Raw genomic sequence first — 18,170 nt, 5'->3', positions numbered from 1 at the left:
TCATCCTTCCATTTACAATTTCTACTATATGTATGTCTAGTTTTTGTTATCTAGTTTGTTATCTAGTTTTGCTTACAAGACGTGAATTATTCGCTTGTTTTGTTGTGAGCTGTGCTGGCGGCGTATCAACAAATGATGGCATTTCTCCAAAAAAATCTGCTTTGGTGATATCATCCATAGCGTCCCGAAATCCTCGATCAATAATGATTATGTCACCATTTTGAAAATTATCCCAGACGTCTTGCTTAAGAAGATTAGCCATGATGATTGCATCGTTCATGTTATCGGGGTAAGATCCAAAAACGCCTGCTATGAATCCATCTGGAGTAACTATCATCATTGGTTTTATCAAATTTCTATGCTTATGTCCTGAATAAGTCATTCGCTGAAAGGCATAATTCCCACTTTTTTGAACGAATATGTAGGTTCCACTTAAAATAGCAATAACGAAATTTCCCAATAGCGAATGAAGAAATTTTGATATTTCCGTGCAATGTTTAAGTAAATTATCTCGATCGCAGCTAAGATTTAGTGAATTATTCGCAATGTCCACAAGAGATTTCCGAATCACATCAAAGTATCTGCTTGCAGTTCTCACATGCTACATTTCCCACACCTGTGGTGCGATTCTGTAACTCGTTATTAGAGTTAGCGACACTTTCGTTGCGCAGCTTTTATATGCGTAGAACGATAACGAAACTGTCGTTAACTCCAATAACGAGTTAAAGAATCGCACTACTGAGACGTTATCTAAATGACACAGTACCTGCTTAAATTGTGATTTCTTCAATCCTATTTCAGATATAAGATTTTTTTCTTCCATATCTATAAATAATGGTTTTTTGGTTCTCAGTCCCCTTTCCATCAAAATCATCTCTTTAAAACCACTCATCATTGACACTCATCTTATCAGCGTTCATACATACTTTATTACAATTTAACGAAAAATTCTCAGGAATTTGAAAGGATTCTTTTTCTCCATGTATACAGCAAGCACGTACTCCATATTTGACGTATATGTTTCTTTGAATGAATATTTATAGACACTCTTGCTTTGATAACAGTCTCAGATGTCGTTCTGGGCAACCAAAAATATATTTTGAAGAATGTACTGGAACTATTGGAAGATCTATTTTAATCGTCGAATTCGGATCACCATATTCATTCTTAACATCTGATATTCTATCAAGCCTCAAAGTAAGACCTTCATTGGATGAGTGCGATATAAATCTGTAACAGTTTTGGCAATATAGTATTTTTTTATCTCGCTCATGATAATCGATACGCTTGAGTTTTTCAAGATGCTTTTTGCAGATTTCACAAATCTTTGACATTTTAATAGTGGTTTGCTTTATCGTCCGAATATATTATAATAATGTAAGTAGTGTCATATTCTGAATATGGAAAAGTTTAAGAGAATAGTATTTTACAAAAAAAAAAATCACGAGCTAATGCTCATTTTCCATTAACATTTGTACATAATATACATATATATATATATATGTTTTTTTTTCCAAATATTAAAATATAATATATATTACTTCAACATTATAAGAAAAGATAAGTAAGATACAATCGATTTAATCTTAACATATATGGTAACGTTGTATAAAACAATTTTATCAAATGACTTTGGATTAATTGACAAGCATTTGTTTTTTATCAGCAATCAAGTATTGAGTATTGTTTATGAGTTTAGGACATGTGAATTTAAGTTTTATTGGAATAAAATTGTGGAATTGCTTTGTGAGCGGACAGTTTACAGGACAGTCGGGCAATGGTATCCAGCACCTGAACAATGTGCGTATTTGACCTGGCAATTGGTATTCCTCGAGTTTCCAGAATATATAACCACTTTTTTATGTTATTTAGGATATCCTTGATAATGCAGAATGTACATTTTATGTTCCACTCATAGTCCAAAAATCGCGATTTTCCGACATCCTCCTTTGTCGGCCAAATAATTCAATTGACGACTGTACAAAAGGACACATACAAAAGGACCCTCTTGCTATGAATATCTGGTTTTACCACTGATGTAGAGAGCTGTCCGGGGTCTACCCACGAATGTCTGCGTTTAGGATTATCGTACCCAATCCACTTTTCATCACCAGTAATATATTTCGACAAAAAGTCTTCCTTGCGCTGTCTGGAAAGCCATGAAATGTATGTACTGAACTAGCGGATAATGCCGCTTTTTGCGACAATTCATGCAACAACCATTTTCGAGCTTCTGAATTTTTCCCATTTCATGCAGTCGCCTTGAAACTGTTGCTTGGTCAACTCTTCTGCAAGTTCTGTTTGTGTTTAGGGCAGATTTTCATCCAACAACGCTGCTAAATTGTCGGCTTCGAGCCTTTATAGCGTCCCAGAAGGCGGACGATTATTCATGTTAAAAGCACTATCTTTAAAGAAACGAAAACAATATTTGCACTTATTGCGGGATATTTTCCCCAAGAACAGAGCAAGTGGATTTGTACATTTTAGCAGCATTTTTCCTCGTTGGAATTCATATCGAAAATGTCTCAGTTTAAAGTATTAATTACATCTGACTAAAACTTTTGCATATACTTAATAATACATCGCAAAAATGAAAGAGAAAAGCTGGTAAGTAAACTTACTGTCCAATCAGCAGACAATATTTTTTAACGTTTTTCAAATATTCATTTTATATTTTTTTTACATTTCTTCCGTTCATTGTGCAAAAAATATTTATTTAACGTTTATTTAATATTTATTTAACGTTATATTAATTTTTATATTAATTATTTTATATATATATTTATATATTTATATATATATCTATTATATATTTACATTAATTTTTCACTTAAAATAACCATTAAAAAAGAATATTTATTTAATGTGTTTTTGATATTTTCAAAAATATTTTTTAAATATTTTTTTCCGATTGGGTATCATACAAAGGATTAAGGTCATCTCGGCATTTGGCATAACGACTTTAGTTCAGCATCACTTTAGCATCACATATCACAGCTTCACAATGCGGGCTGATTTAAAGCACGCTACAATATCCGCAGCGGAACTGCTTGAAGTGTTATGATATTCCCGTTATCGCTACTTGGACGGTACTTTCACTCGTATACTCTTCGGTCAAATATTTATATATTAATAGACGTTACTTCGGTATTATGTTGATATTTATTTTTCCGAAGCCAAACAGCAACAGGAGGCTTTGTTTACTGCAAAATAATTTTAAACGCTCGTCTATTTTAAGCTGCAGGTCATATTTATTCTATACGCGGCCTTGTTACCTCGGCTTGCTGGCCAATTGGCCCTGGTACTAGAGCAAGATGCCATGTTGCTGCACGTTCGTATTTCGATTATTGCAAAACAAAATATACAGTTTACAGAATCGATTGCGGGCACAGACATATAGAGGAAAGCTGTATCCGTCATATTTGTATAATCAATCGTAAGTATTAGTTGAGGAGACGGACTATTAGTTACCTGAGCAGTTGCAACTTCTAAATTCTGAAATATATCGGTCTCTCTTAAATTTAATTTAACAAATTCATTGAAATCGACTGAAACACATTTCAGATTAAGAATCCACTCTAGATCTGAGTTAAACGTTCGCTTTTATGATTCTGAGCGGCGGAATGTTCACTTTTTGATAAATTTTCACTTGTTTTATGTGAGACTCGACACCATGAAATTTAGAGAATAATGTCCTTGCTCACGATCGGCAATCTGTCGTTCCTGCAGCATGCGCTCGCAGGACGAAAGTTGCTAACGTAGGGACTACTGCGTCTTTTTACTTGTCCATAATCTCCCGTATTATACTCCGAAAATGTTAATGTCAAATCCAGACAAGTAATATAATGGCCCATAATCTTATCGTCGAGATATCTTTACATGTCTGGTATATCTGGAGTATATCCTCGAATGACGAATACCTCTAATCGTTCTTTTTAATGTTATCCTCGTGTTGCGGAAAGAAATAAAGCGGGACTTCGCGACGAGGACTTTATCTGCTACGTTCAGAAGTTTACGATCCTTTTTTCTTTTTTCTTTAATGCGAAACACGATGAAAACATTAGAGCACGCCATATTTATCAGTCTTATCAATTAAACGTCATTGAGAATTATATTTCTGTTCGCTTATTCGCTGCATGTTCCTCGCGAGTGATAATGCGCACGATTGCTCGCTCGATACTCAATACTCGATACTCTGTAGAAAACGATAATTACTTTTCGCTTATATTCAATCGAAGTTCAACGAATGATCAAAATTACCCGAAGAATGTATTTGCTGCTTATTATATAATGCATGATGCATCAGAATTATTCACTATTTACCTATTTCTCGGATAATCGTTACTTTAATTAGCTTAATTTGGTTTTTAGTTTTAAAAAACCAAAGAAGTTTATAGATTTGAATAATATTATTTATATTTATATGGTATTATATTTTGAATAATAAAGAAAAAGATCTTTTTATATCAAAGAAATATAATCATTTAAGATCTACTTTCTTGTGCAATATAAATTTGGACTTTATTCAGAAGATTTTTGGTAACATTAAGCAGATTATATATATAGATTATATATAGGATGTCCCATTTTATTTTTGACAGTCAAATATCTCAAAAAATATGGAAGATATGGAAAAATGTTTCAGACAAAAGTTGTATGGTTTCAAGGGGGATATAAAATAACTATATCAGTTTGTTTATAGATGGCACCACTTTTAAAATATCCACTGATCATTACTTTTCTTAAATGGAACTTTTTGTTATGTCATCCTATTCTATCAATTAATTTGAACAACTTTTTTTTGAAATGTTTTATATTTGCCTAATATTTTTTGAGATATTTAAGAAAAACTTGGTAACTTTTTCAATATTTAATTTATGATATCTCGTTAATTATTTGTCGAAAGAAAAAATAGTACTAGACTTTTTTACCTTATTTAGCCTTAAGAATATATTGCTACAATAGTGCCCTAACTTTTGTTAACTTAATTTAGACATTTGGAAATTTCAAAATCACCAAATTAACTAATGTCAGGGCGCTACTGTAACAATATATTCTTGAGACCAAATAGAGTAATAAAGTCTCGTACCACATTTTCTTTCGACAAATTGTTGTGCGAGATATCGTAAGTTAAATATTGAAAAAATTATCAAGTTTTCTTTAAATATCTAAAAAAAAAGATTAGGCAAATAAAATAATGTTTCAAACCAAAGTTGTCCAAATTAATTAATAGAAAAAGATGGTTCATAAAAAATTGGGGTTTCCATTTAAGAAAAGTAATAATTAGTGAATCTTTCGAAAGTGGCGCCATATATAAACAAACTGTTATCGTTATTTATGTTACCCTTGAAACCATATAATTTTTGTTTGAAACATTTTCCCATATCTTCCATATTTTTCGAGATATTTGTCAAAAATAAAATGGGATACCCTGTGTATATATACACATTAAGTGAAGTAAAAGTTATTATTTTTTGGTTCAAATATAAATTAATTTAAATTAATAAAAATGTGTATATAAAGATGTTGACGATTATTATACAATTTTGGTTATTGTTCAGGAATTTTTCAAACTTTTTGTAAACCATCAGCAAAGAGAAAGAGAGAGAGGGGAGAAAGAGACGATTTTGTTTTTTACAATCACGCTTATTTCAATCATAAATCTAGTTATATCTTTCTTCCTCTCTCTCTCTCTCTCTCTTTACTGCAGAAATAAGAAAAACATGACCAAATATGAAATAGCTTACGCAGATATAAATTTTTAGCACGCTTAATATATACAATTGTCATTGTCATTATTTAATATAATATGTGTAAATATTATAGCAACGTTACAGATGCAAGAAATTATAATATTTTTGAGCATATAATCATACTGTTTTTATAGATGAATACTAATACGATGATTAATCATAACAATTTTAGTTAATTAAAAACAAAACATTATAAAACTACATTTATATTAACTGGAAGTAAAATTTAAAAAGAAAAAAAAAACAGATTTTGGGATTAAGAAATATCCATTTCAAAACGATATCCAAATAATGAATTATTCACCTGTTGTTACCAAGAACAGATGCAAGAACTTGTCAATAAATTGATATGTTCTTGCATCTGTGACATTACTATAATATTTACACATATTATACTAATTTAAATAATAACAATGACGCATTGTATATATTAAGCGTGCTAAAAATTTACATCTGCTTAAGCTATTTCATATTTGGTCATGTTTTTCTTATTTCTGCAGTGAAAAGAGAGAGAGAGAGAGAGAGAGAGAGAGAGAGAGAGAGAGAGAGAGAGAGAGAGAGAGGGAGAGAGAGAGAGAGAAAGAAAGGGATGATCTCATTGAGACTTTGCCTAAAGAGTTAGTCGTTGATTTTCTTTGATTAATAATTAAATAAGTATTGTGCTTGTTTGCAAAACGGTATATGACCTTTTCGTTTAATTAGATGAGATTTATCTGCATACCAGCGAACATCATATATGCGTTGCGTCAATCCCTATATCTTTTGCGCCCAACTGGAGTCAAAATTTCCATGGCAGTTGCTACACAGCATCCTTTTTCGCAATGATATCTCTTGACAGAGATATAAATAAGAGCGTGTACGGGTCGCAAATAAATTGGCACCAGTCCGATTTACTTTTCGGGGCCTCTCTCGAAAATGTCCTGAAGATATTTGTATGTTGCATGACTCATGAAAAGGTGTTCAAGACGTTGTTGAAACACTTTCCTGATAACTGTACATAAATGTATTATTATACCATACTAAAATGTATTAACGCAGAGCAAGTATCTTTAAGATATGAAAAATGATTTTTTTTTACTCAAACGTACTTTTGCAAAACCAATAATACATTTATACAACAAAGTAAAAATAAATGTGATTGTTTCGAAAGAAATTTTGATAGAAAAATCACTTTTCCATACGGATAATTTATAATTGAAATTTATAATTTTTAAAATAAATATATCGGAGTTTTTATTATCAATAAATTTTTTCTGTAATAGACTCTAATTTAACAAAACTGATGTTCTGCTTTTGCATTGTTCTGCCCGAGTAGAAAAATTAATAGAGTTCTGGTAAAGGCCTGATTATTTTTCTCTAACATTAATCGGGCCCTAGTAGGGATAGAAAGACAAGGGCCCTACAACATGTGTAATAAATGGTTTAACGGGTCCTTATGAAGTAATATTATATGGGCCTTATAAGGTGATATCAACAGGGCCTTATAGGGTAATATTATTAATAGGGCCTTCTTTTAATTATTAATTCCTATTAATTATTAATAGGGCCTTATAAGGAAATATTTTTATTATTGCTTGGGCAACAATATTCATTAAGTAATATTCGTTCTTTTTATTCCAAGAAATTTAAACTATAATTTCTTTATTTCTTTATAACCTTGTTAATATACAACAAGAATTTTTTATTTTAAAAATATAGCATACTTTACAATAAAATATAGGATTCTGTACATATAAAAATTTTGCTACTATTTTTATTAAAATTTGCTGAATTTCAAAACGAAAGCAATACTAGAAAAATTTTTGGATGAGGCTAATGAATATGACAACTAATAAAACTAATAAAATTTGTTTTTACTTGCGGTGTAAGTAAAAAATCTTTAAAAGAACCAGATCTACTAAAGATAACCAGAACGTATCTACTAAAATAATACTAAACTATGACAATTTTATTACACGCTTCAGATCTTATTAATTTTCTATAACTAAACTTGATTTTGTATATCTAAAGCATATCCTCTTAAAAGATCTTTTTAAGATCTACATCACAGTTTTCCATGTTAAAGTGTTATTTCATAAAATTTAAGGCATCCTTAACAAAATTCTTCTAAGGCCCTTATCAGTTTCCCTCTATCAAAGCCTTGTTTCGTAAAATCTAAGGTATTCTTAAAAGATCCATCTTTGGGCCTGATATGGTAATAATGAGGCATTCCTTTTTAGGGCATCCTAATTTTAATCTTATTGGAGCCTTATGCTTCATGAGGATGGCTCTAATAATTTTTTGCTCAGGTGTGTTTAAATATATTCACTGCTGGAATCAAGTAAACAGTTATTTACTTTGGAAATATTTAAATAAATTACTTCCTTAAGTCGAATAATTTTTTTGAAAGGAGCAATATATTTTTTCATCATGATCAACATTATGATAACTATACATAGATATATTACTATACTATACTATACTATACTATACTATACTATACTATACTTATATTAGAGAAAAGGTGGAAGTTGACATATTTTTCCCGATATAAGTTTTCAGTGCGTGCATGTCCCCGTATGCTTCTTGCCGGTTACCATTCATCATCGCGCGGGGACAGAATTCGTATTAATTAAACTTAAAGAAATGAGGGAACGGGGCAAATTTACATGATAGCGTCGCGTCGCGATGAATGTGCGTTTCATAACGTTGGTAATTCCGCCTGCTCCGCGGTGGATGTACCACACGGTATGCTTTGTGTCTATCTACTATACCGCAAATGCGACGGAAACTATTTTTCATCGCTCGTTACATTCGCCGACGATAACAATAGTCTCGCATATGCGCCTTTCATTCACACGACGAGCCCTCGCTCGTGTCTTCGATCGCGACGCACAAAATAGGGCACGAGAACGTAGTTTCGTCAGAGTTCTTTCCTCTTTTTTTTTTCACTTTTTTTATTTCGAGAATCGCCTACAGGGGGGGGAGGTTTTCCGTTAACTAGATTGTACTGCGTCAGTTGGTGCCACATGCATTCATTTATGTATCTGTTGCAAGAAAAATAATGAAAAGGGGATCGTGAAGTGCTTTTTTTTAGAACACAATTATTTTCCCTGAATTCCATTATACAATCGGAAATGCATTGCAATTAATCCTTTTCCTGTCTATGCATCACATATGGTATGATACAGTGATACTTTTGTGATAAGACCTGATTGCGTTATGTTAGTGTGATACATTGCTTCTTTATAACAGTGAAATAATTATCACAGTTTACCGCAATGATTATTATTTGTGAGAAATTAATTTTGTTAGAAGAATGTATTTTATGTTCAAAGCGTAAGAGAGAAAATTGGCTGGACAGAAAATGAATTATAGAACTGAGTCTGATCGAGCAGCATTACGTGAGGAAAATTTTCATCTTGAAATTTCGTGAAAACATAGAAGGGAAAAATGATGAAATAATAAAACTATGAGGTGACAAAAATAATGAGATGATTGGAATTGAACACGCAAGACAGATGGAGTAGATGGGCTTAAATTTGAAATTGGTTTGATACCTAGCATTACAACGAATTTAATGGATGCGTTGCGAACCGTTGAATGATTATTGCTTCTGATTGGGGAATATTTTTAGATTTACGATGGATTCAGAAGAATATTTCAATGACAATAAGCGCTCGCTCATCTATTTCTCTTTTCTGAACGTGATTTATATCGCGCGCGCAAATTCGCTACCGCAGATGCTTGTTACTGATAGTATCTTATGTACATTGCGCTTTGTTGTGAGAGATTTGAAGACAATACTTGAAGGACAACCCCTTATGTTCGCAAGTATTCGATCTTTATTTAGCTCGACTCTACCTAGCTTCAGTACGAGCCCGGCTAGGCAAAGATCGAATGCTACGTTAGCAGGACATCCTTTTCTAATTAATCTTCACAGACTCTTGCGGAGCATTCAGTCTAAAAGTCTATGGTGTGTGTCTCTCAATATATGAGTCTACAATAATATCGAACGATGTCGGACGAAACGTTAGAATTCGTAAGTAACTTTTGTACAATTGTATTGTACTATTTTTTTTTTTAATATTATACTTGTACCAAACACACCCAGACAATTGACCGCGATCAGTGCGATTAGTGAAATTGTTAGACATGTTGAAGATTGGATGTGATTGTCAGTTGCGACATTATATTTTGGAGGTTAGCCAACAAATAGTTTCTATCAGTTCGTTGCTTTGATCGTTGTTATAACTGGTTTGTGTGACATTCGAGAATGTGGCAATTTAATAGCAGATTATAATTGTAACAATGAAATGACAGATGTTTTAAATATAATTTTGCTGATTTATAGAATAGGTCGTAATAGCTTAGTATATGATTTGATATACATAATAAATTCGTTTCCCGTAGGACTGAACCAGAGCAATAAGTTCGAGTGAAACAGGTATCTTTTCTGAGCATACTTTCTTTTACTTCAGTTTATCGCCTTATTTCAGAAGTTTTCCGAAAATGAACAAATTCGGATGCGTCGATTGGCTATCAGATAAAAAATTTCTAGAATGCTCTGAGAAAATATTAGAAACTTTAAGGTGGATATACACTGAACCAACAGTAAGGGCCGTCGTATACAAAATGACATAAAAATATCATAAGATCATCTCGATCAATGAGAGTCTAGGAAAAGGTTATGTTTTGTAAATCGACATGGCAATTTTTTTTCTAAGTGCTCATTTGAGGCGGACTTATGCTATGCTATACATTTGTGTCATTTTGTACGCGATAGTGAGTATTCAGAATTTGCACTCACATTTGTTATTCATTCGTCTCTTTTCAACTTGCGATGTTGAAAAAAAGATAAATAAACGAACGCGAATGTTGAAACATGTATGCCCATTGTTCGTTCGCTCAATGTATACCCAGCTTTAAAAATGCTCTACTTGATAGCTACACACACACACACACACACACACACACACACACACACACACACACACACACACACACACACACACACAATCGTTACTTCCCACAATACTGCTTAGCTTTACAAGTATCAAATTTAGACGTAAAATAATAATAGCAAACAAATTCTAATCACCGTACTTATCTCACTAATTCTTTCATTGTACGAAAATAAAATAATTTTTATATTTCGGAAACGTTTATGATTATTTAAGAATAGGACACCATAAAACTACATTTATATCAACTTGAGGTGAAGCTTTTAAATATTTTTTGAATTAAAAATATACATAGTAAAAGGCTCAAATAAATTAAAAAAAGGATAAATAAAACAACTGTTTTTGCTTTACAATATAATCTCCTTTTGTATTAGTACATTTTTTTAGAACGATAAATTTATTTTTTATACTTATAAAACTATATTCTGAATATTAGTTCTTAACGTTGTTTAACGCTGCGGAGATTACTTCTTCACTAGTAATTAGGCAAATTGGATTTTAATTTTGAAAATAAAAAATAATCATTACAGGCTAAATTGAGATTGTGAAGCGAGTGATTTTTTATCTTTAATTCATTAAAGTCCGATTTGGAAAGAAATTTGATGAATGAAATGTAAAGATAACCTCTTCCCAGTTTTAAACCATTTTAAGGATAACATTTTGAGATAGTTTTTAATAGTATAGAAAAATAGTTATCGTTTTAAAAAATATATTGAAACAAAAAGAAAAAAATTGTTTCATTTTACTATCTTTTCTATATCCTTGGGGCGAAAACTCTTGGATCTTATTATATATGTTATAGGCAGTCTGAAAAGTTCTCGACCTGACACATACATGGCATTAGAAACTATCAAACTATAATTGTATTGGAAAGTGGCATCCCTGATATAAACCCATGTAAAATTTTATTCGATCTGTCAAATCATTCGAGTAGTAGCACCAGTTGAAAAAGCTTTGTACAAGATGGGTGCCGCATTTGCTAATAATTGACCAAAAACGTATTCGAATGCGTATTTCTCAAGCGTGTTTGGAGCGTTTTAAGCAAAATAAAAATAGATTTCAAGCGTCATTTCATAACTGTTGATGAAACTTGGATCCACCACTATACACCAGAACGAAAAGAACCTTCCGGAATCACACTTTAATGATGGTATTGAATTATTGGAAAAACCGTTGGAATAAATGTATTGAAGTTTCAGGAGATTATATCGAAAAATAAAACATATTTCACGGCAAACAAAATTTTTTTCATTGTTAGGCCGAGAATTTTTCAGACTACCCTCGTATATATCTTATAATTCAACTGAGAAATTCAGATCTAACTGTAAACTCAGACACAGTTCCCAGAAAAATCTACTTTTAACTCATCCAAGTATCTATTGTGAAACAAATTTTAGGCAACAACTATGAATGTGGACCTAACGAATAAAAAACTAGTACATTATTGACTGTCTACAATCATATGAAACTGATTATTATAATAAATAAATTAATGAAGCTCTCAGATCTATAATTAGTTACAGATTAAAAAAGTCATATATATTAATACAAAGTATATATACTAATATATACATAAACCAGTTTATCGGTCAAATTAATATGGATGATTCGTACATATTTCATAAAATATACTGAATCTTTTTTTTTTATACGAGGAAACTCAAATTGATTTGTATTTACGTACTTTTTTACGTACTTTAATATTACTCTAATATTACTTTAATATTAATTACGTTTCGTATAAATTTTGTTAAATATCATCAAAGTTTTATTGGCCGAATTGAACGGCACCTGACCTTGCACATTTAATTTTTGGTTAAAAATATATTTTTTATAACAAAGATGATTGGAACAAATAGAGACTTAAAATCAATGTTGTGGAAAAGAAAGTAATAGTTATTTAAAGAAAAACACTGTCAGAAATGTGAAGCCTCTCCACATGACAAAATTAATTCTGATTACAACGCTTAAAGAAGAATATATTTCTCAAGATGCCCGGTTCTAAGATCTCGTCAAATTTTTTGGAATGAAATTTCACTCGAAACGTGAATCATTATCCAAAGCGATCCAGGAGAAACACTGTCATTTGGAATCATAAGAATGAATGTTTAACTCAGACTTAGAAAGAATAGATTCCTAATCGATATATGAGTAAATATTTTATTCGATAGAGTCCACTTAATTCTTCTAACAAAGATGAATCACATTCAAATGCACTCACTCAATTTCGAGTAAAAATGTCTACTCGACGATTCAAAATAGAAGGTTTCACATGAGGAAAAACACGAATTCGAGAAACTCGGTTGTTATTTTACTTACCGAGTAAAATTTCATTCCAGGATATTGAAAGAGCATAAAAACACAAAGGAAAGATTGTCTCTACCATTTGATAGAAAAGTCGCAATATTTCTTTTTCAATGAGCTTTGCAACGCAGCCGTAGACAACAAGAGAATTCGTTCTCTTATTAGTAATTACTGGAAGACAAACTGTTCTATCGGAATACTAGATGCGTCTTGAGACTTGAGATAAGAATGTTACGATCACTGACCCGGACAGCACAAGACGTCCTCGGGATGATTCTACACATGCCCAGAATATATCATGGGGGATACTTCCAGGATATTTCCATATCCTGAAAATATCCCAGGCCATATTCCCAAGGATAATTCTGAAATATTTCCAGAATATTTAGTTATATTATTGTATGTAAATATTTTAAATGAGAATTTTGTGTATATTTGACCTCATTAATTGTAGTACAACATTAGAAGTAATTTCAGAATGTTAAGTACTGTAATAAAATATAAATCTTCGATATAAATATCCACTGTATATTTAGTCATTTACTAACAATAGACGCAATAAAAATTTTATTAATACCATTTTAGAAAGGGAGCTTCCTAAAGAGCGTTTTCGACATACGTTGCTTTTGTTTTTTAATCAGAAGAAAACAGTAGCTGAAGGTCACAGAATTCTGAGAAAAATTTATGGTGATGTTGCTCTATCAATTAAGACATTTGAATATTGGTTTGGACGATTTAAAAGTGGTAATTTCAATGTCAACGACAAAGATCGCTCGGAACAGCCGAGAAAAACTTGAAAATGCAGATTTGCAAGCATTATTGGATGAAAATCCAGCACAATTCACTTTAGAACTTGCCAGAATATTAAATGTTGATCGCACAACAGTTACTAAACGTTTACATGATATGGGAAAGATTCATAAAGAAGAAAAATCGGTTCCAGGAAAATTCAGTTATTGGAAAATGCCATTGCGAACCGGTTGAACATTTGCATTTCGTTGATCGCCAGACAAAAAATGAAGAGATTTTTATATCGAATTGTTATTGAGGATGAAAAATGGATCTATTTCGCTAATCCCAAACGAAAAAAAAATTATGAGTTGATCCAGATCAACCAGCAACATTCACTTCGAAGCGGAATATTCACGGTTCAAAGGTATTGCTGTGTATTTAGTGGAATCAAGCAGCAGGTATTGTGTATTATGAACTGTTAAATCCGAATGAAACTGTCACCGCTGATCGTTATCGACAACAATTATTAAATTGAAGCGAGCATTGGACCAAAACGATCACCAATTGCGAGTAAACGATGCAAAGTGATTCCTCTTCATGACAATGCTCGACCTCATGTCGCATTATCAGTGAAGCAAATGTTATTAGAGCTGGAATGGGAAGTCTTACCGTACCCCTCATATTCTTCAGACATTGCTCCATCCGATTATCACTTGTTTCGGTCGATGCAACATGCTCTAGACTTCTAGAGCAGGATTTCCCAACCTTTTTTTATATTTCGCACTCTTAAAAATTTAATGAATCTTTGCATTCCCTACAAGATAAAAATTATTCGTATGTTTTATGGTAAAAATTAGTTGTTAGGATTTTAAGATAAGAAGTTAATTTATAATAATTTATTATTACATAGTATTGTTTTATAAAAATTAACTATCATTTTAATATTATAAAATTATTATCTATGATTAATTATTATCAAGCTTCGCATAGTGATACGTAATGAATATATATATATATATATACAGATACATAAAAAATATAATTTTAATAACATTTCTTTTAATTTGATGGAAAAAATGCCGGATTATTCCAGAATTCATCTTAATCATTATTAATTACAATCACTTTCCCTCGCATCCCTAAGAATGTTTTTGCGCATTCCCAGGAGGTGCGGACACCTCCGGTTGAAAATCCCTGCTCTAGAGGATATACATTTTTATAACTTCGAATAAGTGCGAAAATTTGTTGAAAATTGGATCAACTCGAAAGAAGAATCTTTTATCATCGCGGAATCCATCTCTTGCTAGAAAGATGGGAAAAAGTTGTAGAAAACGAAGGAAAACATTTTGATTGTGGTATTTGTTCATTATCTTGTTTAAATAAATCAGTTTTCGAGAAAAAAGAAACCCTTATCTAAAACTAAATCACACTCCTAATATATCCGGGAATAAAATTTAAATATTTATAGGATATCCGCAATATCCGTTCTGGGTATATCTTTAGGATTTCTGGAGAATGTCATTGTGCTGTCTAGGTGACTACATAGTCAATCACTTGCTTACAAAGTTTCAACGCCAAATAACAAGCTCTGAAAAGCTGACAAACCTGACCCGATTTCATTCTAGTCGTGCAGTCGTCGGCGATGGATTTCAATTCGTACGACGCGTTTAGCACACGGGCAGCGAGTCGTCGCATGCAGCCGTTGCATATTACGCTCCGCGCCGGACGTATACTTATTATTAGTTATTGTTCCTCTTATCGCTCGGCTGTCACCTCAGTCGGCTTCGCCGAGTAATTTCGCGCCGACCGGCGGCGACATCGCTGACGGAACCGACCGGTATTTTTATTATTATTTCCTAGAAACGCCTAGACGAATGCGCCGTTCATTCGATCCCGCGAGGGAATAAATTCAATTACTTGCACCCGCACATATATCTGTCGTCTCGAGACCCAACTCCATCTCGCACCATTCATTTCACGCGGGCGCGTGCACGTGGGCTTCTTTGTCTTTCCTCCTTTCTTCTTGCTCGGAACTGCGCGAACGGGAGGACAACGGCGATAACGGCGGCGATTATTATGCTAATGATTCGTTCGGTCTTGTAAATTTCAAATGCGGGGCGCTAACGGATTGTAAGCTCGAATTGCGCGGCTCCTTGCAATGTCTTGACACTTTGACTCCTAAATTGACTTATTTTTTCTATTTTAATCTATTTTGTCTCCAGTCTGCAGAATTTATCTGACTGTTCGCGGTGTTTTCTCTTATCTAGGTGAAATTATATAGATGGTTAACCAGATAAAACTCTGGCCAACTTATCTTTAACCCTTTCACTGCTGAATTAACTTTCCTTGAGAAAATTACTAAAATATTTGGTAGTCCTACGTTTTTTAGGTCGCTGATTACGAATCTAAAGTCAAGTTTGCAAAATTCAAAATGGCGGACTCAATATGGCGATTATGATGTACAAAATTAATGAAAATTTCAATTTTTATTGATGGTGTATGGGTTTTTCGGGTCGTTGATTACGAATCTGAAGTCAGATTTACATAATTCAAAATGGCGTATTCAATAGGGCAACCATAATGTACGAAATTGATAAAAATTCCGATTATTATTGATGATATATAGGTTTTGCGAATCGCTGATTACGAATCTTTTGAGTAAAATAATATTGACAGTATGGATAAGATGGAGATACAAAATGAAAAAACTAGGAAAATAGAGTTGAAAAGTGCAAAAAGATCAAATTTCGGTCGTTTTTGTAGAAATATTTGTTTATAAAAAAAAATCTAACCTGCAAGAAAATATTGAAAGAGATATATGTTTTTGTATATACAACATCAGAAAAATATTTGGTGAAAATTTCAGACCTCTACATTCAATACTTTCCGAGGAATCGATTTTTCCCTAAAAAAGCATTTTTTCAATTTTGATTTGTTATAAGTAATCACAAATGAATAATTGGGTATAAAAACCTATTGAAGTATGCTGAACAACTATTCAGTTATCTGAAAAACTCAAATCCCTGATTAGTTCTTCAAAATTATGTGATTTACAACGCAAAATTGAATCAAGAAAAGGTGGGAAATATACTTCCTACTAACAGTGAAAGGGTTAACTAAATGATATTAATATACAAGGTATAATATACAAAGTGTTAAAAAAGAGAATTCAGGATTTTAAGGGCAGATAGTATTTACAAAATGGAGGAAAAAGTACTGATAAACACGAATCGAAAAATTAATATTGTCGAAGTTGCGAGCAATTATTTATCTTAATTAAAGCAAGTGACTTAGTCGCTTTTCATGCACGGCTATATACGAAATACATTTCTGCCACTTCTCGATTAGAGTAATATGATATCATTCTTACCGTACGGTGAAAATTTTGTGATAACTCTCTGCAGCTATTCACTGTTCACAAGAGGATATGTAACTAACAATTACTTTGTGAAGCGTATGTATAAATAGGAAGCAAATATTTGTTAGGAATATATAATAGGAATATATGTTTGTTTGCATTCCTAGCAAGAATGAAGAGACTTTTCTTAAAGGATTTCTTTAAAGCATATACTTCACCGATAAATGATATAGACAAGTTACATCAGAGAATACAAAAGCACCAGAAGCGAGTAAGTCACTTGCTTTAATTAAAATAAATATTTGTTCATAACTCTGACAATATTAATTTTTTAACCCATATTCATCAGGACCTTTTTCTTCCATTTAGTTTATATTACTCTTGAAGTCCTGAACCCTTTTTTCTCGAATGCCCTATATATTGTTCTCATTTGTATATTAAATCAATAAGTGTTATCTTGATAAGATTATCTAGATGATGTTCATAGATAATTTAGTCTATGTCGTTGCAAATATATAAAATATTGAAATATCTGTTTCTACATCGTAGACGTTGCGTTAATATTGCATTATTAGATGACATTACGGTTGAGATTGCTTTGGGACTCATCTGTAATCAGGACATTAAAACGAACTTACAAATTTTATTTTATCTTTATTGAGCTAATTTTTCAATCATTTAAGCGCAACACTAGCTATTCGGCATTTATATTCTAAATGGAATTGTTATTTTTAAGGTTAAGTTAGGTTAGGTAGATCTTTATATTTTCTACGTGAATATTTTTCTACCGATGCACGTGAAATATTATTAACAAATAAAACTGATTAAATCGCAGGAAGACGACGAATGATCGGGGAATATATTTTACTTTGGATAGAACTTGGAAAACATGAAGAACAAACGCAAACGTGATAACACGAAACAGAAAAATATCGAATGCGCCGAATGCCAATCATCGACGTGAAAAAAGCACAGCAACGTCTCCGATTTGCAAGGTCGAACGTAGTTTAGCAGCTGGAACGTTTCACTACCGGGTCGTCCCGCGTGTACTGTCATGGCCGCGCGATTCGGTAGCTGTAC

General features: G+C 32.3%; 1 protein-coding gene across 4 annotated transcripts in view; it reads left to right on the top strand.

The window, feature by feature from the left end:
• CrebA (Cyclic-AMP response element binding protein A) overlaps window positions 1-18,170 on the top strand; it is a 94,241-nt gene that overhangs the window by 7,042 nt on the left and 69,029 nt on the right. The window contains exon 1 of one of the 4 annotated variants that reach the window (XM_011147509.3): window positions 9,424-9,774. The exons of the other annotated variants lie outside the window; for them this stretch is intronic. Coding sequence (XP_011145811.1) covers window positions 9,751-9,774 — 24 coding nt within the window. The 5' untranslated portion in view covers window positions 9,424-9,750. Of the gene's footprint in view, window positions 1-9,423; window positions 9,775-18,170 lie in introns of those variants that run through there. 4 annotated transcript variants of the gene reach the window in all.

This window comes from Harpegnathos saltator, unplaced genomic scaffold (genome assembly GCF_003227715.2).
Source record: "Harpegnathos saltator strain DR-91 unplaced genomic scaffold, Hsal_v8.6 scaffold587, whole genome shotgun sequence".
Classification (NCBI taxonomy): domain Eukaryota; kingdom Metazoa; phylum Arthropoda; class Insecta; order Hymenoptera; family Formicidae; genus Harpegnathos; species Harpegnathos saltator.
This window is presented reverse-complemented; position numbering and strand designations above follow the sequence as displayed.